This window comes from Lagopus muta, chromosome 3 (assembly GCF_023343835.1).
Source record: "Lagopus muta isolate bLagMut1 chromosome 3, bLagMut1 primary, whole genome shotgun sequence".
Lineage (NCBI taxonomy): Eukaryota > Metazoa > Chordata > Aves > Galliformes > Phasianidae > Lagopus > Lagopus muta.
Window position 1 is genome coordinate 93,847,770 of NC_064435.1, and position 21,037 is coordinate 93,868,806.

The following is a 21,037-nucleotide window of genomic DNA, read 5'->3' on the forward strand; positions in this document are numbered from 1 at the left end:
TGACCAATCTGTTGGCTTCAGGGGATGGTGGAAGGGCAATGGATGTCATCTACCTGGACTTCTGCAAAGCCTTTGACATGGTCCCTCACCACATCCTCTCTAAATTGGAGAAGTGTGGGTTTGAAGGATGGACTGTTCAATGGGTTAGAAATTGGCTGCCTGGACGCAGACAAAGGGTGTGATTAATGGTTCTGCGACAGGGTGGAGGCCAGTCACAAGTGGTGTCCCCCAGGGGTCAGTCTTGGGACCATGGCTTTTCAACATCTTTATCAATGACGCAGACAATGGCATCGAGTGCACCCTCAGCAACTTTGCCAATGGCACCAAGCTGAGCGGTGCAGTGGATACACTGGAAGGAAGAAAAGCCATCCAGAGGGACCTGGACAGGCTGGAGAAGTGGGCCCATGAAAACCTAATGATGTTCAGCAAGGCCAAGTGCAGGGTGCTGCACTGGGGTTGGGACAATCCCAGGTATTGATACAAACTGGGGGAAGATCTCCTCGGAACTTAATCACTTTCTTCCCTTAGCTCTTTAACTCCTGGCTTTCACTGGACAGGAACTGCATAGCATTGGTAACATTAAACTTACCATCTGTATTTGTTCTTAATAATTTTCCTCTGTGTTTTTAATTATATGCAAGCTTTTCAAAACAAGATTATGCAAAGTAACTGATGGAAAAAATAAAGATTAAGAAAGACCAAGTTAGTGAAATCTTGGCACCACTGAAAAAGCACATTAGCTTCAATAAGAGTATATAATCCTGCCTGGTGACTGGAAAAATCAGCCCTGCAATAGTTATAAATGATGTTTACATGAAGAGATGACCTTAAATATGCATGACTGAAATTTCAGATGCACGCTTTTATGGCAGTTAAAGTCATGAGCTCGCAATAGCAACTATTGTTCCACATCTTTTGCAGTTAGGTCTTGCAATGTGAAGTCCTGATCTTTATTTTTGTTATTTTGTCATACAGGACTGAAAGCTTTTATGTTTTACAAAATATGAAGTGCTACAGAATTTCTGAATACCCAATTCCTCTGCAAATTGCATTTTTTTTTTTTTTAATCATATCTGAGTTGCTGAAACCTATAAATGGATGATAATTACTTATCTGCTACAGAAAAATTGCCACCAGGATGATTCGTGGGTGCTTAGAACATTAAGAGTGCACAGCACCCTCTCTTCTCCTCTTCCTTCCTCCTGCAAAATTTCCTAATGAATATCAGCTGAACAAAGCCACATTTGGGATGAATTAGTATGAGAAAATAATGCACCTTCTGCAGAATGCATCACTTAAAATTTATTGAGAAAACAAATCCAAGTATTTATTTTAAGTTAGAAAAATGATGATAGTCATATAAAATGAGAAATATTCAGCACAATGATAACTTCTTAGGCAGAGTTAGTGACTTGCATGTTTAGACTCAGTGAAAACTCATGGAATATAAATGATCATGCATTGCATGAATGCCTTCTATAAATGTTCACTGGCAAGAAATTACTGCCTTAGCATAAATCTATTGCTATAATATGAACAATTGTAATGGCATACCAGATGGATGTTATATCAAAGAAAATATTTAAATTAAGAACTGCTAGTGTACTTCTCATTCCAGCTGCAGCTGACATGTTGCTTCAATGATGAGTTGAAATTTTTGATGAAAGGAACACAAATTCATTAATTATCAACACTGAATTATGTGGGCTGGAATCATAAATTTCAGCACTGCAACACCTGAGGGGAAAAAAAACAAACCAACATTGAATAAATTTAATTTAAATTATTCGTATGAATGCTATACAAAAAATCTATCAGAACTGAAGAGAACAGAAATCAGATAAATAGATTTGTTTGTACTTCATTGTGCAAAGAGGACCAGAAAACACTGAATCTAATGGTAACTACTGAGTCATTAAAATGTAGTCAAGAGGTCATTTCCCCATAAATAATTTTCTGCATTTTGCTTTTCCAGTAAAAAAAAAAAAGAAGGAACACAAAGCAGCAAGGCATATGCTTGATGGCTTTTTGGCATTGTGAACTAAGTTATTATCAAGATAGTAATGTCAATTGTACTAGAAAAACTTGCTGATTTGTTCATCAGTGACTGAATTTGAAAGCAGATATAAATTCAGTGAAAGGCACATGGTCAGTATGACTGAACGTGATGTTTCCCATGGAATTTTGAAGTCTTCTGACAAGCCTTCACTGCTCATTATAAAGTTTCAGATAAAATAAAATTATCATAGGACAATAGGGATCTTAGAAGCAAAGAAATGAAAATGAATTTTCAGATGATTTTGTTTAGTTTCGTGAACATGAAAGCAGAAAAACTGGAAGAAAAACAGTATTAAATTACAAACGTGAAGCTGAAGGTTTGTTTCACGACATATTAACCTTATTCCACTGTAGAAATAGGGGTGTGAGCGTGTGTGATAAAATGTGGTTATCAGAGTCTTACAAGTGTAGAGGCTGTTGCTAGTGACCACAGTTGAAATTAACTTAAAACAAATTGGAGAATTTTAAATTTGCAGCCAGAGGGAGAAAGGTAATGAAGGTAAACAGAATAGAAATTCAAACGAAACACAACAGAAACAAACCAAGCAACAAGAATAAAATCATATGGAAAATAAACTAAATTTTTTCAAGGACCACCAAGTAGAAGGCAGACAAAAATTTTCTGGGACAAATTTTAAAATACTGGAGTTCTGGTAGAAATTATTAAAATAACAAAGTCTTACATCTGTCTCCAACTTGATGAATGAGTTTTGAGTGAATGGAAAGCGTCCATTTGGAACTTCACAATAGACACTGTGACTTGTTAGAGAGCTTTTGCCTACAATATTTTGACAATGATTAGTGATAAAACCTGTAATGGCTGTCATCTTTTAACATCCCATCAGATTACACATTTTTCCTTGTGTATCTACATATGCTAATTAAAAAAAATTAGGTTTTATTATGGGGAACTTATTTGGGAAGTTCATATCTATCCAACAATTGAGTTTCACTGGAGTTTTAATTAAAGACTTGTTTTCTTTAATGTTAGAAGAAAAAAATACTTGATTAATTGTACCTGTTGACATGTTTCCCTTCTTACCAAGTTTTTTCTTTTTTTTTTTTTTTTTTTTTTTTAATTAGGTTACATTTATTTTGGAAAAAGGAGAAGCTATCCATTACCACTCTTAAAACCCTAAGTTCTTCAAAAATTTTCTTTTTGAAATATGCATCTCTGGCACTAAGTACCCTAATTCAGCTTTTCTAATTCAACATAGTTTTTACCTCAGCTCAGAAACGCATCTCATCTCTGAAATGAAGTGCATGCCATTTGCATTTTAGTTGTATCTAACTAAAATATGTATCATGTTGAATATGTGTTCAGAAACATATGTAATGAATTCAGACTTCTGTGTCTCCTTTCTCTTTATCTGCTGTGTTTAGGATTGAACCTCTAATGGTAGATGCAGTATGTCAACAGTTTACAGACAAGTTCAGTATGGTTCCATGACTAATGGGGGAGGGGGACTCACAGACCCATACCCTGGGAAAGGGGGAAGGGGAAAAGGGGAAAGGGTGGAGATATGGGCCTAAAAATGAAACAGCAGCAATGATCTGAGGGGAAAAGTTAATTTGCTAAATGAGATACCGAAATGCAAGATAGCGCGATATAATACAATATAATCGGAATTGAAGCTAAGAAATCAAATAAAATGAGAGAGAGAGTGTCCAAAAAACAAAGGCCTTACTCTAAAGCTGAAGGTGAGATGGCTCGGGAGCACACACGCTGCTGAGATGAGCAGAAAGGAAAAAGGAGATTTCTCATGATTTGCAAACAGTTTTATCTTCCCCTTGGAACAGAAAATGGAAACGAGAAGTCCTCTGGGGTATACAGTTCTCTTCTGAGACAGCTATTCCTAGATCTATCAACAATCCACAGAACTGGAGCATTAACTCTTCAACTCCCAGTGCACTACTTGGTGTTATGATGTGGAATGCCAATTACAGAAATCATGAAACTATGATACAGTGGAAACGCCCCATCCCTTGCAGCGATGCGATGTGGCAGCCTGTACCAGAATGTTACTTCAATTTTGCAAGCTACAGCATCTGACTTACAGGGAGAGATTTCTCCTACCTCTGATGGCTCAGAACAAATCTGTCAGGGAGAGATACATTAATCTTCTGTGATGCAGACCCTAACATGAAAAGTTAGCTAGCCTAGTTGCTGTCATTAAGGAAATAAATAGGACTGACTGCCCCATTGCATCCACAGGAGGGGACTTCAGCTCTTCTGTGAGATGCTCAGTAGTGCTCCTTCTCAATGTTTAGCACCATTTGCCTCTCCAGTGTGGCATAAAACACAAATCATATCAGGACTACAGCAAGCTGCTGGGAGAAAGGCTCTACTGGGATTCTTGTTCTGCCTATAGCCCTCCTGGATGCCACAGGAGTGGCTGTTGCCCTTTGCATTGCATCAAGTGTTCTAATTTCAGTAACAACAGTAACACTTGAGATAGACAAAGTAAACCTCTTAAAAAGCCCAGAGAAGTCATCTGTTGCTTGAGATAGCTTGTGAACAAAATTCAGTAGCGTCTATAAGCATGTTCTTTTTCACTCTCTACATTTCTTGGACATGGGGGTTGTTAATGATTTTGCATACATCAATGCAAGTGCAATTTAACTTAGTTTTGACATACAGTCTAATCGGCTTTAAAATACGATTTTGTTTTTTGAATGCTAACTTTTAGATAGTGACTTTCTAATTGATTTTTTCATTATGAAGGACCATTCATTCATTCCCTTCAGTGAAACTCAGTTAACTTTCTAAAAGAATTTATGAAAAGAAGGATGTGCTACTGCTACTTTCATTCTACCTTTCTTTCTCTCTTCTCTAAAATGTGTTAATTATATTCTTAAGCAAGCTTCTGCAAAGACAAACAAGGCTAAACAACTGTGTTGTATATGTATGAGTATGAAATAGGTTCCTTGTAAAAAACGTGTCTATTTAAAGATGGATTGAGCTCTTGTGGCACTCTTCCTAAAAACTACATATTCATCATGTTTTATGATATATTAACATGGCAGCTATTTAACATTTGTAACAAGTTATTCTAAGCCATCAAACTGAATTGCACACAGATTATCTGATGTTATTTTACAAAAATAAAAATGATAATTTTTGAATGGAAGCGTAAGCTGGGGTGTTATCACACTGTTTATGTCATTGTGAATTAAGTAACAGCTGAGTTTATATGAAGTACAAAGACTGTGAGGAAGTTTTCTGTTGCGGTACAATATACAATCCCAGCTAGATAATAAAGAGTAATGAGACATAATTGGAAACAAACAAACAAAAAAGTAGAAACCCACACTGTTGTCTGATTTTTTACACCAGTGAAAGAGGAAGAAGAACTAATTAAAAAATATGCCAGTACATTTGAAACCAAACCTATACAGATCTTGCAAACCAGATCACATTGTCATCTTGCAAGCTGCTCCAGACAAACCACCAGTTTGGATTAATTATCTGGTTACTTTGATGTTTTGCATGTGTATCAGTTTCATCATAATTTGCCATGAAATACCTCATGCTGTGTAAATTAACAAAAGACTTGCAAATAACTAGTTACCAATTGACTAAATGGTAAATACTCTAAGATTTATAGCACAGCGTAAAATCAAATTTAGGAAAATTCTGTTGCAAATAAATAAACTTGAATCTTTTAGGAATCTTTTAGGAATTGTTTTCCATCTACTGGTTAAAAAATAAAAAATAAAAAAAATAGCAGAGCTGGAGTGGGAGAAGCTAGCAACAACATAATACACTTATTTCTTAGATTTCAGGTGAAGGAATAATGTTCACCCTAGAAAAGCAAATATACTTTTGAGTGAATGTACCAAGTTCATGTGCTGAGGTAGCAGCACAGACTGCCACAATGCTGTGAGAGGTGAGGCGTAGCTGCTTTGTGCCAGACACAGCTGTTCCAGCAGGCTCCAATTACCCCACCACAGGGTGCAGTCAGGCCACCCAACCATGGGCAAGTGCCTTGGGATGAAAAGAGCTTGGAAATCCAAAATACTGCCTGGTATTAAGAGGATAAGAGTGAGAAACAGTCCTGTGAGTAGCCCGGGCAGGAGGTGCACTGAGCAGAGCTCACTGTGCTGCCTCTGGAGAGCCTGTGCTGAAGCAGGGAAAGGTGTGAGGAGGAAAGGTCAGCAGAGACGATCACCTCTGGGACAGTTGGAAGGGTCAGAAATGGAGGGGTGGAGTAGGCCTGAAAAGCAAGCAGTGACATAGGCTCTATTGCTTTTTGTGTTTGTTTCTCCCCATCTGATGCTATTCATTTGGAAACAAATTACTTTTCCCCAAGCTGAGTCTGTTTTGTCTGTGTTCACAATCTGTATGTAATCTCTCTTTATGCTATCAGCTTTTCACTTAATTTGGAAATCTGGGAAACTATGAGCTACAGTGCTACAACAGAATATATTTCTCACATAACTTGCAGTGCTTTAAATAAACTAGCCTAAAAATTCTGCAAATTAAGTGAACAGTTTACTTACAACATTTTATAATGCTGTTTTGTAATATCTTTTTTTTCCTCAATTCTGTTTCTGTGCATCTAGATAGCCAAGTTATCATTCTATGTATTTCCAAAACCTGAGAGAAAGTCCTATTTGACTTTTATTGATTGAAATCAACTTTTAGAGATTAGATCCGTCATATAAACTATATTTTAAATATTATTTTAACATTTGAAATGCAAAGCAAGAAAATGTAAAGGTTGAGGAGGCAAAAGAGAGATATTCTGTGGCTAAGACAAGGTCAGAAGTGAGGATGTTCAGACTCCATGCCCAGTGCTGAGGTTTTTTATTAACTAAATGGATTACACTGGCAAAACTTTGAACTCTAAAATTTTAAAGTGCCTAGTCTCACATCTCTTGAGTGTGCCTCCCTGCTTTAATCAGACTGCTTCCTCACCTACAAGTGGTATTGCTGATTAGTTCTCTCAAATTTAACATGTACATGTAAGAGGTTCTTCTTCATTTGAGAAGAAAGTACAATTCTCAGATTGTTTGGCTTTACATGAAATCATTGGATGGCCTTGCTAAATCTGATAAATGCCATGGAGCAATACATTTAATAGGACACAGGAGGCAAGATGGTAACAACAGATAAGGACAAGGCTGAGGTACTCAACACGTTTTTACCTCAGCCTTTTCTGATGAGCGCTTAGCATAGAGCCCTCAAAATATTGGTTCACAACAAAGGGATTGGAGAAGAAACATCCTTCCCACTGTAAACAAAGATCAGGTTCATGATCCCCTGAGGAATTTCAACATCCACAAGACTGTGAGTCCTGATGAGATGCATGCCAGAGTCCTGACAGAATTGGCTGATGTAGTTGCCAAGCCACTCTCAAATGTATTTGAAAAGCCATGACTGAATGCCCTGGTGACTTGAAAGGTTTCTAAAAATCTATATAAATTCATTTTGTGACTGCTGCTTTTCTTCTTTATTTTATTTTATTCACTTTTTTTTTTATGGTGCTGAGTAGTGATATTTAGAGAAGGAAATAAATATATTATTAAGCAAGTCAGGAATTAGTAGGTAATGCTTAGCAAAAAAGTAGGAAAATTACTACTGTTGCTATTTAGCAGTAATAAATGCCTAACTTTCCAGCTGTAGCTGCAGTACTCTCTGAACATGTCACAAGGGAAGAGAACAAATATAACTATTCCAGACTATTTTAGAGTCACTGAAATCAGCAGTTCATAAGATTGATGAAGTTATCAGTGATGGTTTTGATGTAGGAAATCTCTAGTGAATTTGCCTTTCTTTACTCCTAGTTGTCCTAGGAAAAGTCCATACTTCAAAAATAACTTCCTTAAGAACTTCTCAATAGAAGATCATGGGTTAGGAATCTTCTACTGTGTGGTTCAGGATATGAGCAAAACTATCTAAACGTAGCATAGCAATGGGAAACATCAATGAAATGTATGTGAATCCTTTCTAGAACTCAGAGATTAAAAGAGCTCTGAATGCAAAAAGTCATATTAAAACCCACAAGCAGATGGAAAATTCATATCTCAGAAATAGTGCCTTGAATATACTTATTTAGAATATTCCTTTTATATTCATCAAAAAAGTACTACTGATTGATCCCCAGAATTACAATCTGTGACTGTTTTCAAACATGCCTAGATGTCCTTCTACTTGAATGTGAGGGCTGTTCTCCTTCCTAGGGAATTGAAAACAGTTCTAAACACCTGGTCTTTTGAAATAGTAACAAAAAGCCACAAGAATATTTTATAAATGAGTGTCCAAAGGAATGTGGAAATTGTTACATTACATTATGTCTCTCTTACTGGTTTTCTTTCTCATTCTTTTTGTTTGTTTGTTTGTTTTCTGCTAATATGAAAAATACAGAGATTTTGGAGGGGCAGCAGAATACTTGTGTCTCTTTTAGTCCATCTTGACAGTGAAATTGCAACTCAACCTTCACACAGAATGTGTCTGATACCCCTATTAGAAGTTTAAAATAAAATATTATCTATCACTGGAAATCTTGGTAATATAACAAACTGTTAAGTAGCTTAAGAAAAAGAAAGAAAAATAATATAATGAACATAAGATAATAAAGAATATAATAATAAAAAATGTAGTTTTTTGTTCGTTTGTTTTCAAGTAAATAATCTGATTTCATGCTTCTGTTTCATTTGAAGCTTTATTATTTCAATAGTTTTTCCTTCCTTGGAGAGAGATATTCCTCTGTGATTTCCCTACAGTTCTATTCATGTTTATATGAGACAAAGTACTCCAAAATTGTGAAAGTCTTTTAGGCCAAATGCTCCTGAATAGCTATTAGCATCTGAAATAGAAGAACTTCTGTATTATAAAAATATCATCTGATTATTAAATCAGAAAAAAGAGCAATAGAGAAGAATGTCAAGATTTTGATAGAGTGATTTAAATACATCTTTTCCTTAAAAAGAAAATGATTTAATCATTTACTGTTATATCATTGAAGCAAAGTGAAAGATTTCTAAAGACTGTTAGATGTTCTGGAACTAGAATCAGAATGAGCTACTTTCATTCCAGTAAAGATAATCTCTTCTTTGATATGTATTGTGTGGATGTTTCAAAGCGTTCCTCTTTTCCTGTTCATAATGAAGTTGTTGTCCATGAAGTGCCTTCCTTTCATAAGCAGTTCACTCTTCTTTTTTGATGTTCCTGTTCAATAAGAACTTGCTTTCTTTCAAAATGCTCTTATTCCATCCTTTCCCTCTAGATTTTACCTTTCTATTTCTAATTGTTCCCTTTCTCTTTGCAAGCATTCTTCTTGCTCATACATTATTTGTACACATTCTCCCTCATGACACTTCCTTTCAGCAATTTCTGCATTCTTTCAGAGTTCAAGAGCTCATTGTATTCTCTCCAGCAGAACCATGTGTTCTTGCAATCTCTTTTCCTTCATCTTTCCAAAAGACAAGATATCTTTTTACTCATGTATTCTCTGAATTACACTTTTTTCTTGAATAATACACTCTTTGTTCCTCTACGTATGTGGTTTATCAAACCTTCTCCTTCTAACTGTTCTAGTGGGCCTTGATTTCCTTTTGTTTAATCTAAAACTACAACTCAATCTTTTACCACTTATGCTTTTCTTTTCTTCAGGGTTTCTTTTTTAGTTGATTCATGATTAGGACCATTACCGCTCTTCTCATCTTTACCCTGTTTTGTTGGGTTCTTAAGTTTTTGTTTTGTTTTGTTTTTGTTTTTTTGTTGTTTTTCCAGATGTCCTAGATTTCTTCTATTTTGCTTGATGAAGTTTTTCTGGCTTTACCACTTGGTGCAGTTCGTTTATCCCCTGTGCTTCTACCTGAACCAGATTTCTCATCATTTTTCATCAGCTTCTTTTTGGAGGGGTCACCTTTGACTTTCTGAAAAGAAATTTACAATGATTTGGCTTTTTTTCATAAGAACTGGATTAGCTGTGAGAATAATTTCATTTCATGTATTCATAGGTAAGGAACTGTAAATTAGTATGCAATATTGGTGATATTGCTGCTAAAATAATTCTGCAGTGTAGTTACCATACATGAGTTTAAAATCACTGATGTGTCCCTTAAAGAGAGTTCATACTTCTTGCTATTCTCCTGTGCAAAGAGATTATCCAAGTGAACATGAACTATGAAAAAGTTGCAGAAGTGTTTTCAGCTCTTTGTTGAATATTGTCTTCTCAAAAGAAACCAGACTGGCTTTCTCTAGTAGAAAACTAGCACTGGCCTCTGAGGGACACCACTCATCACTGATCTCCATCCAGATATTGAGCCATTGGCCATCACTCTTTGGACTTGATCCTGCAGCCAGTTCTTCATCGATCAAACAGTCCGCCCATCAAATCCATATTTTTTCAATTCAGAGAGAAGGATGCTGTGAGGTACCATGTCAAAAGCCTTACTGAAGTCTGCATAGACATCAATGACCCTTCCCTTATCCACTGACACAGTGACACCATCATAGAAGGCCAGTAGGTTGGTCAAGAGGGATTTGGCCCTGGTGAAGCCATGCTGGTTCTCCCGTATCACCTCTCTGTCTTCCATGTGCCTTAGCATAACTTCCGTAAGGATCTCTTCCATGATCTTCCCTGGCACATGAGTGATACTAAGAGGTTGCTAGTTTCTGGGGTCATCCTTTTTACTTTCTCAAAAATTGCGTGGTGTTGCCTTTTTCCAAGTCACCAGGGAATTCAGTTGACTGTCATGGCTTTTCAAATATGTTTGAGATTGGCTTGGCAACTACATCAGCCAATTCTGTCAGGGCTCTGGCATGCATCTCATCAGGACTCATAGTCCTGTGGATGTTCAGATTCCTCAAGTGATCATGAACCAGACTTTTGTTTACAGTGGGAATGATGTTTCTTCTCCAATCCCCTTGTTGTGAACAAATATTTTGAGGGCTCTATGCTAAGCGCTCATCAGAAAAGGCTGAGGCAAAAAAGTCATTAATTACCTGAGCAGCTACTCTTGTCACTTCTTTAAAGGATAACTCCTTCATTCCTTTTAGGTATTTCAGCTGAATTTCCCCAATGCCTTCTCCTGTTGCTTCAGCAGTTACTGCCTCATTATCATAGAATTTTGTATGTGCTGCAGAGTTGCCAGCACCTCTCAAGGCAGGAGGTCCTTCAAAGCCCCTGCCAGCTCCCTGTCCCTCTAATATAATTATGCCTTCCACATCTTATCATGGGAAGGCTCACTTTCTTCTTTGTCCCCCTTCACACCTAGTTTAAAGCCATCCCAGTGAGCACAGCTAACTTTCCCCAGAGCTCTTCTTCATCTTTGAGAAAGTTGTACCCCATCTGGTGCCCACAAACCCAGTACCATGTGAGTTAATTGGCTGTCAGAAACCCAAAGTTTTGACAACAGCACCAGCCACAAAGCCAGGTATTTAAGAATATGACTTTGGTTTGTTTATGTGTCCTTACCCAATGCAGGAGGCAGAGAAGAAAAGACTATCTGTGCATTCAATTTCTTTAGGCATTGTCCCAAGGCCCTGAAATCTTCTTTGATCACCCTTCACCCACATTTAGCTTGTCATTTCTCCCTATACTGAAAAGCAGAAAGCAGTTGTGGTCTCTTGGCTGTCCTAGGCTAGGTAGTGTCCTGGTGACATCCCTTGCCCAAGCCCCAGGAAGAAAAGCAGATTTCTCTAAAAGGAGGGTCTTCTCAGCATATCAGACCTTCAGTTCCCTGTAGGGAGGAATCACAACTGATATTTGTATCTTCTTCTTCAATTCAGTAGTTTTCGTGTTGGTGGAAGGCTTTTCCTTGATTGGTTTAGTTAGCATGTCTAGACTAAGCAGGCTGTTCCCACCCTCAGACTGTACTCTTAAATTATAATAGGAAAATACCTTATTATTTTATATTTTATTCATATATTTATATTTTATTTTATTTAAGATCTATTGTCTTATCAGTATGCAATGCTAACTTTCAGCTTCAAGCATTTAATATACAGTAACCATCATTTATTCTCCATTATTTTTTTCTTCAGTTTGACTTACAGCTCTATTTCTGAAACAAACTGTTTCATGTATGGCGCATTTTTCATTTAAGGATTATTTCTTGCACTCAGTCTAGTCAGAATTGCAATAATCTGAAAAGTAGTCTTTGGAAATTTCACATACAAATGAAAATCAATTGTAACTGAGGATAGTTGATCCTAAAAACTTACTATCAGTATTTCCCCATCAGAAAGGAAAGAATATGAAAAGAGCAAGGACTGCAGTTTTGATTTATTGAATATTTTTTTTTCAATTATTATATAATTGAAGATTTTCTATCAAGGACATAAAATTCTTTAAGTTAATATATACCCAAATAAAATCTCAAATGTGTCCTTTTTTATTTCTTATGTCCCTACTGACCATTGCATAATCTCAACAATCTCAAAATCAGAGAATTAGATGAACTAAATTGAAGATCTCAATTGCAGTGCTCAGTTTCCATTCAGCTCTCACTAGAGTGCTTGCTAGTAACATCATCAAATTCTTGGGTTTCATGAGAGTAAACCAATAGAGTAGTGGAGTCAGCTGGAAGACACTAGACTCTGAGAGCAGACTTGTGTACAAAGAATACATGCTGTTCTGAAAAATTTTTAATGGCTATTTAAAAGTGAGTAAAAATAGCTAAGTATATCAGTTCCAGAGAGGAAAGGAAACCATGGCTCTTACTGTGCTTGGTCTTCTCGAGGCTGGAGTTCCTAATACTGTTGAGCTCTGTAGCCCAGCAGCCAGTGATAGGAGAGCTGCTGATGTGATGACTTCAGTGATTGCTAGTTTTCTTCCAATCTCTTTCATTTGAGATCTAGCATTTTTTGTGTATTAATGAATAAAACCCTAAAACTCCTTGAGAGACAAGCAATTTTTATTCTCATATAACCATTTTCAGGCTTTCTTTATTCTTGTTTAATTTAATGTGGGTAATCCATTTGGTAACTCTCAGAACTAGGGAGATTTTATTCTCCCTTTTCTAATTCAGTTACATTTCAATCTGGAAAAAAATTATATTCTACTGCATAACAAGTAAAGTGTTTTAGTTTAGTTTGTGTCTCCCACTTTGCTTCACTGACAATAAAAGCTTAGATTTCTAATTTACCAATTTGAATACATGAGTAAGTGCTTAAGAAGTATTTTTTTTAATTAATTTTATTTTTGCAACCCTATAAAACGAATAGATTCTTACTCCCTATTTCATATGTTTATCTGGGGCACTGAAAGATTGAGTCAAAACTACCTAATCATTTTCAGTACCCAAGATAAAGGAACCTAAATTAAATGCCAATGAATATGTATTTGTAACTTATATGTCAAACATCAAATGGGAAATGTGAAGCAGTTGCAAAGAGAATTCAGTAGTTGTGCTGTGTGGCATATCCTAATGTTGCCATTTGGCAGCACGCAGGGTTGGGTAATATACATGTTTCAGATTGTCGTGCAAATGAAAGCTATTTTAATGTTATCAGTCTTACTCATTTTGAAGCTCCAAATTATCTCTGGATCTGCCTCTGAGCTGAATTGTCTGAGTTAAAATTTTCTTAGTTAAAGAGCACATTAATGACTACTCCCAAATATGTTAATAAAAATGTTACTAATTATGCTATTGTTTTGTCATGGCAGCAAAGAAGTAACTTTATTCAAGGGCTGCAAAGGCTGAAAGGCTGTATTTTCACAAATTCAGAGCTAGTGTGAATGCTGGTTCTTTAATCCCAAAAAAAATTACAAAAGACAAGGATAGTTTCTCATCAACAAATACTTTCAAATCAATCTTACCCATTTTTATTATTGAATGTGTTTCAAAATGGAAAGCAGACAAACAAACAAAAAGCATCTCAAGGTACTGCAGCCTCAGTTGTTTAGGATACCAAGACAAATAGTTATCTTTTCAGTATTGTATGAATCTCTAGGGAATAAACAGCGTGTGCTTATGGAAGTAAATCAGTGCCATAATGTTATTTAGGAATTCATAAAGACTCTACAGGAAACATTATTTCTAACCTTTCAGTGTTGACTTCACAATCTAATGTTATTTTAATATACTTGGTGTATATTTTATGTTTTAAAAATCTGACATTTTTCCTAATTTGGTGTCATCTTGACAAAATCTGCATGATTCAGCACAGAGGTTGAAATCTATTCATTATTCAGTTCTGTAGAAGTGTCTGCTATCTTTGTGAATAGTAGAAAGTTTCTACATTTGGTGTGTACACCAGAAAGGAATGGGATATTTGCTTGTGAGATATTTTGAACATTTATGGAATAGTATATTGAGTTTCAAAACCTGGAGCAACAAGTTCTTTGCTACCTTTTCTGAGCTTCCATCTTTAGGAAGCTGTGATAACCCTCTGAAATAAAACTTTAAAATATCCAGCTCTATGTCCTCTTAATGAGCATGAGGTTTAGGGATAGAGAGAGGTTTGTGGTGGAACGAATTAACAGCTTATACACATGTGCATTCTCGGATGTCCTACTTCAAATAGTTGTTTTGTAAATTTAACCAAGGATTAACTGACTGGAAGTAGTTAATTTCCCTGGCAAGTGTACAAAAAAATTGGTAACATTTCTGTGCATAAAATGATATGAAAAATAATTTTGTAGAAGGATGACAAAAGCAATTCATTCTTGGACTTGAAATGTGTAAGGAGGGGGAGCGGATGTTAACTTAATGCTTCATTACTGCAACTACATTAAACAAGGATAATTGACTGTGATACTCCTAGAGGAGAAAAACAAAACAAAAAAGAAAAAAGTGCTTTTTTTTTTTTTAACTTGCATTCAGTTAAATTTAATCTTTTACTAGAAACAGTGGTCATGTTTGTGTTGTTGCTTTTCTTTTTTCGTGTCTTAAGAAACATCAGTACACAAGGTTGAAACGCTGTTTGAACATGGAATCATGATATCAGGATATCATTTTGTGCAGCTCTTCAAATTCTGTCTTTGAACTGAATTTTTTTTTCTGTGAATCAGTGTAAAGAACCAAGATATATAGGAGCCATTTTTGAGCAGAAGTCAGACTTATCTCTTTAAAGTTATTGAGACTATTATTAAACTAACAAAAACTTGATCTCCTGCAAATGAGATCCTTTGAAGTGTACCATAGGTTACACACATTATAAAGTGTTTGCATATTATGTTCTAAAAGTAAAAAGTGTTACAGTGGTGAATCATGGTTTTGATTTAAAATGTTTTAGGGTGAAAGGCTACAAGTACAGCTTTCAACATTATTGTTTGAATGTAGTGGATGAAATAGATGAAATAGATCTAATTATGTACACATGGTTACAGTACGTTCTAAGTAGACAAAAACAGATGTGGGGCCTAAAGAAAACCCGCAGGGAATCAATAGAGAATGTAAAGGAACAGTGTGACCCAAGTTTCGCTTCTATTTCAAAATGCTTGGAAATATTTTAGCATAGAAAAGAGCTGTATTTAGTCGTATCAGAAGCCTGTTAGTAGAATGTAGTAGGATGTATATTTCTTCCCAATCATGATTTTTTCCTTTCTGAAACTTTACAAAAATATGGAATATTTATACCTCCTTTTACATCAAATGCAGTTGAAATCGGCCCAGTAAGCTCCAAAGATTTGAGAAGACTGACATGCAGAAAGATACGAAGATATCCAATCATATTTTCCACACCAGACTGCCTAGGAGACTTGTTGCTAATAAACCATTTTTAAGAAGAAAATAGAATAATTATTTGTTGATGGAAATTGAAATAGAAAATTGATGTAAATGCAGTGATCATTGTTTGCATATTGGATTTAAATGTTTTTGAGCTGATGCAACGAGAGCAGAAGTGTCTCAGAAGCTTTTCTTAACTTATTAAACTACTTTTCTTCTTTCTCTCTGGTGTAGTCAGTTCTGTGTTTAACTCACCTTGGAATCCCCAAAGAATTGTGTTTTCCACAGACATATTCTATTTATGGTCATTTCCATATTTCATAATAATGCACTTTTATTTTAATGTGTTTGTACATGCAAGCTCTGTTTGAAATAACAGGAGTCATTTATAGAGCTGTAAAGCCATAGAACATAGAATCTTTGTAGTGTTTTCACTATTACTGTATCAAAATAAAGGTAGAAGCCTAGATTTCTTTTCATAACATTAGACTCATAAACTATCCCCATCTTGTACCTACAGTGTCAGTGGCAAAATGTTGCATTCAAGAAACATAAGTGTATAAGTAATGAAAAAAGCAGTCCTTCTTTGTTTAACTGGACAGTAAATGTCATGCTGCTAGTCTCTGCATTGCACCAGGTTTATATCACCGTAGAAAAAGCATACATCAAAGCAATCTTTACAATTGTGCATGAATAAACTCTTAATTTATACAGAGACTAATCTAACTGAATAAGTTAGTTTTTGGTTGAAGAGGATTTTTCTTCACTTCATAACATTACTTTTCAGTTTTGAAATGTCTTATTCCAAAGGTAATTTTGCAATTATGACAATTTCTTTTTATTTTTTTGTTGTAAAAGATTATCAAAGCCCCAAAATAAATTTTATGATGTATTTGTTTTATTCATAGGATGGTATCACAAATCTGTTCTTCTACAGAAAACCAAAGCTGTTTTTGTCAGCTTTACTTAATTAATATTCTCTAGCTGAATGTTAATGACATTCAGTTTTGAATTTATAATTCAGTTTTGCATTTGTTTTTGATGATTAGAATTACATTATATTATAAATATAGATTTTAAAACTGAATTTGAATCTTAAGTTTCCCTAACTTTGCCTCCAAATTTAAAAACAACTTCAATTCTCACTTCGTCTTTTGCTTTTTTTCTCTTCTTAATGCAAATAAAATTGTACTGGATATATTTAAAGTATTTATGTATATAGTAATGTGGCTGAAGAATATTGGTAAAAACAAAGTCACTTTCAAAGACCATTCAGCTTCAATTGCTGATGCTTTTGCTGAAGAAAGATCCTGTGCCACAAGCTTGTCTATTTTTGTGGTGTAATTAGTTGGCCCATTAAAATACATATTATCTGTTCCATAAATCTCCTCTCCTGTAACTTCTGAAAAATATATGATGCTAATCCAGTTACAAACCTCTTACAGAGTGCTTTTGTAAATTCCACTGAACATTGTTCAAAACAAGTATTTAGAAAGGAATTGCAGGTGTATTTTCTTACCTTTCCTCATTTTACTTTATACATTACTGTCCTGTGGAGTACTTTATTTGAGAGAAGTTATTGTGACTCACAACATTCCCAAATTTTTTCTTCTGACATGAGATTAAAACATAAAGCATCTTAAAGAACTTACTATATAAAAGGAAGCGGCCTGTAAAAAGGCAGTTTACTGAACTGATGAGGCAGTGGTATCTGTTTTACAGACTGGTGAGCTGTCTTGGTCTTATTCTCAGTTTGACTTAAAGAAAAGCCAGATTACCCACAGAAAGAACCTTTCTGTCAATAATAATAATAAGGAGTTAATGAGATCAGTAAGCTGGCTGTCTTGCTTAGTTTAAACAAATATTTCCAGCTTTTCCTGAAAAGTAGATTTGCATGAAGGGTGTTGAGGGAGGAGGGGGAGAAGAGAGGTTCTTATTGTGTATTTCTGTGATTTTGTTTGTTTGTTTTATTTAGAAATCACTGTGTAAAATAAAAATTTAAAAATTATATAATAAATTTTTTATTCATTACATAATGTCCTGCGAGTCCTTGAACAGGACTCGGAAAATAGGCATTCAGTAGGTTGATTAGCTCTTCTTCAGCCTGTGCTTTTTGTTGTTGTTTGTCTGCTATTCAGCTCAGAGCCCAGAACTACTATATTTCTCAGAAATGCTTACCCCTGAAATATGGAAGTGCTTCACAGGCATTAACTGTTGTATCTAACAAGTTTTACTATGAAGCCATGAGTGTCATCATCATTATTTAGCACATTAATTGCGGCAGTACCAAGTAACAACCTTATAAAAAACTATTACATGCGTTAATTTTTTGAGCTCATCAAAGAAGGGATTCTGTGAATCTTTACATTTACCAATACCCAGATCTACTGTGCAGTATACAAGACAGATGCCTATCTGAAATTTCTATTGCTGTATTCATATGCGAAGCGTCAACCTAAATTTTTGGCTTTACAAATTTTTGATGACTATATTTTGCAGTGGATATCTCTACATCCTAGTTGCTTTTTTTTTTTTTTTTCCATTTCTTTTTATTTCCAGTACTTGAATGTATTACGGGATTCTATTTGGATTTATCTGTGTGGGAAAGATCACCTTTCTTTGTTTACTGCTCCAAGATACTCGTTTTATTGAAAATTAGTTAGGAAGACTTATGATATTTCTCTGAAATTGCTGAAAATAACTAAATGGCAATCTTTAACATCTACCATTAGAAAACAAATGGTTTGTGCGTGCGATGAAAACACAATACAATCTGTTATGTTAACTGATAGATATCATTTACTTTTAAGCAGAATACCATGAAATCTTTTACCAAGAGGTACAAAATTACAAAAGAAACACTGAATTTACTTCACTCATTTTTAAATTTTACTTGAGAGTCAGTCATGGAGTTATCTAGATCAACCCGTGCCCTCGACAGAAATTTGTCAGTGCATGGAACTGGTATTAACTCTTTAATTACCCATTCTTTACATGATGTTCACTGTGGAATACCAATAACAAAATTATAAAACCATGACAAAGTTCTGTGTTTTGTACTCTTTTGACTTCCAAAGTTTCAATAACTAGAGCTGTGGGAGGTAGCTATGGTTAGGAGAGGAACTGTGTTCTCATTTTCCAGAATGTAGTACATAAAAATTAAAGAAAGATCTTTGTATTCTTGGAAATTTGAGGAATTGTAGGGTCTGCTGTAGGAAATAGGATATATCAGGATTTCTGTTTACGAGACAGTGATTGCTGTTTGTAATCTGTTAGAGGATGGGTATCTTACCACAGAATAACCCTTTTGGACACCTTTATAAATGTTTTAGTAACTGAGCAATGGATCAGTGATGCAAAATACTTTCTTACTGAGAACCAGCTTTTATCTGAATTCACTGTATCTACTGTGGAGAAAGATGATATGAGGTTCTAGTGCTACAGTTTTTGTGTTGTGAACACTATAAAACTTTTCAAACTCACTGTTCATTTGCTCATTATCAAAGAAAACATTTTAACCAAACTTAAGTGCTAAATGCTACTCAGAGGACTTCACTACCTAAAATTTTCCTTCATAACAGAATCTTTGCAGTGTATGAGATAGAAATAATAAAATAATTTTCTTCTTCTTTCCCTTAGGCATTTCCTGGAAACACAAACTCTGATAGTGTGGTCCGACATGATTTGCAACACCCAGTTATTGCTCGCTATGTACGTATAGTTCCTTTAGATTGGAATGGAGAAGGCCAAATTGGGTTAAGAATTGAGGTCTACGGCTGCTCCTACTGTAAGTTTTTTTTTTTTTTTTTTTTTTTTTTTTTTAATTCTAAATAGAAACTGTCTTTGAAGTTCAGATTAAATCTGAATCTCAAGTACTTTTTGTTAAAATGGATGAAGATATTCCAGGATTACTAATTGTAATGCCTGGAGCTTCATTTAATATTTACTGTACCCTTTATTTCTGAGTTGCTAGTTAGCTCTTCTATAGGGAATACAGCGCTGGAATTAGTAACAGTGCTTTGAAATCACTACTTTTGATCTTCAAGATTGTTTTTGCAGAAGACTTGAATAGACCAGTTGAGGAAAAGATAGCATTCGGATACATTTCATGCTGGGTCTTGAGGGTAATAGCTGGGAAACAAGACATAATTCATTGCCCGATGATAAAGATAAAAATAAAACAAGTAAAAATTCAGCTGAAGAAGCTCATCTTGTCTAAATATGACATGTTTTTCAGAGATTTTTCCTTTGGTGTTTGAGTATAACTTTAGAAAAAACCGGATGAGCAATGGTGCAAATTGTTAAGAGCACAACAGATCATGTTTTAAGAAAAGCAAGTGCAGTTTCTGAATACCATTCCTTGAATTTGATCCTGTGGGTGCCTACAGAAAGTCTACATGCCTGCAAACTATAAGTGTCTGCTGTCCTATTTCTATGCAAATTTAGTACAGTATCCCTGTGGGTGTTTTAGGGGAAATAAATACTTGAGATTTATCTTTTTTTTTTAAAAAAAAAAAAAAAAAAGAGAAGAAGTGTTAAAATAAGTTAAGAAGCACTTATCTTGAAGTCTCTTCCATTGACATCAAGTGATTTAAGGCCTATTGAAACTCTTTGCCATGCTAACTAGCAATTGTGATAATTAACTAGCAAAAATATCTTGTGATTTACGTTGTTTTGATTTGGTTATGTGCTTTCATTAAACACTATTGAGAATCACATTCTGGTATTATTTTTCCTATTTCCATGTAATGAATGAAAGCCTCATTGTAAAATTTATATTGAGCTTAAATAATTTTTTAACAGCTGAAATAACTTAGCTGAAAAACCAGATCAAACTTGCTGTGGTGCTGGTAGGGCTGTGCTGGGGGAATTCATGGGTGTTGGATACATTTGTAAGAAAAAACACTGCATTTGTTATCTGAGGAACTGTGAGTTATTCTGAACTTGGTTCTTGTTCAGAAAGAATTATCACAGAATGCTTTTCCAGTAGAGTATATACCTCTACCAGATTTACTAGATTGCCCAAGTCTACCTCAAACAAAACTCTGAGACAGTCAAACGCTCATGGAAAATTCAGTGCTTCCAGGCTCCTTGTACTTATGATTATGAACAGCTCTGCAAAGTGCAAAGCCAATGATAGTCCAGTTTTTGCTCTCCAGATTATCACAGAATTTAGGCAAGTGAAATGCACATTAAAAAAAAAAAAAAAAAAAAAAAAGAGAGAGAGAGTGAAACTTTCCTAAAACCTTGAAATTCTTTTCACAAAGTAGAAATTAAAATTTAAGTAACTTTTAACAGCTTTATGTATTGCATGGTGGAGTGCAGCATTTATTTTCATGAAATGCCAAAGCAG

General features: G+C 35.1%; 1 protein-coding gene across 2 annotated transcripts in view; it reads left to right on the forward strand.

Annotated features, from left to right (window-relative positions):
• CNTNAP2 (contactin associated protein 2) overlaps window positions 1–21,037 on the forward strand; it is a 654,845-nt gene that overhangs the window by 293,418 nt on the left and 340,390 nt on the right. For both annotated transcript variants that reach the window (XM_048939493.1, XM_048939492.1), the window contains exon 4: window positions 19,324–19,471. In XM_048939493.1, coding sequence (XP_048795450.1) covers window positions 19,324–19,471 — 148 coding nt within the window. The remainder of the gene's footprint in view (window positions 1–19,323; window positions 19,472–21,037) is intronic.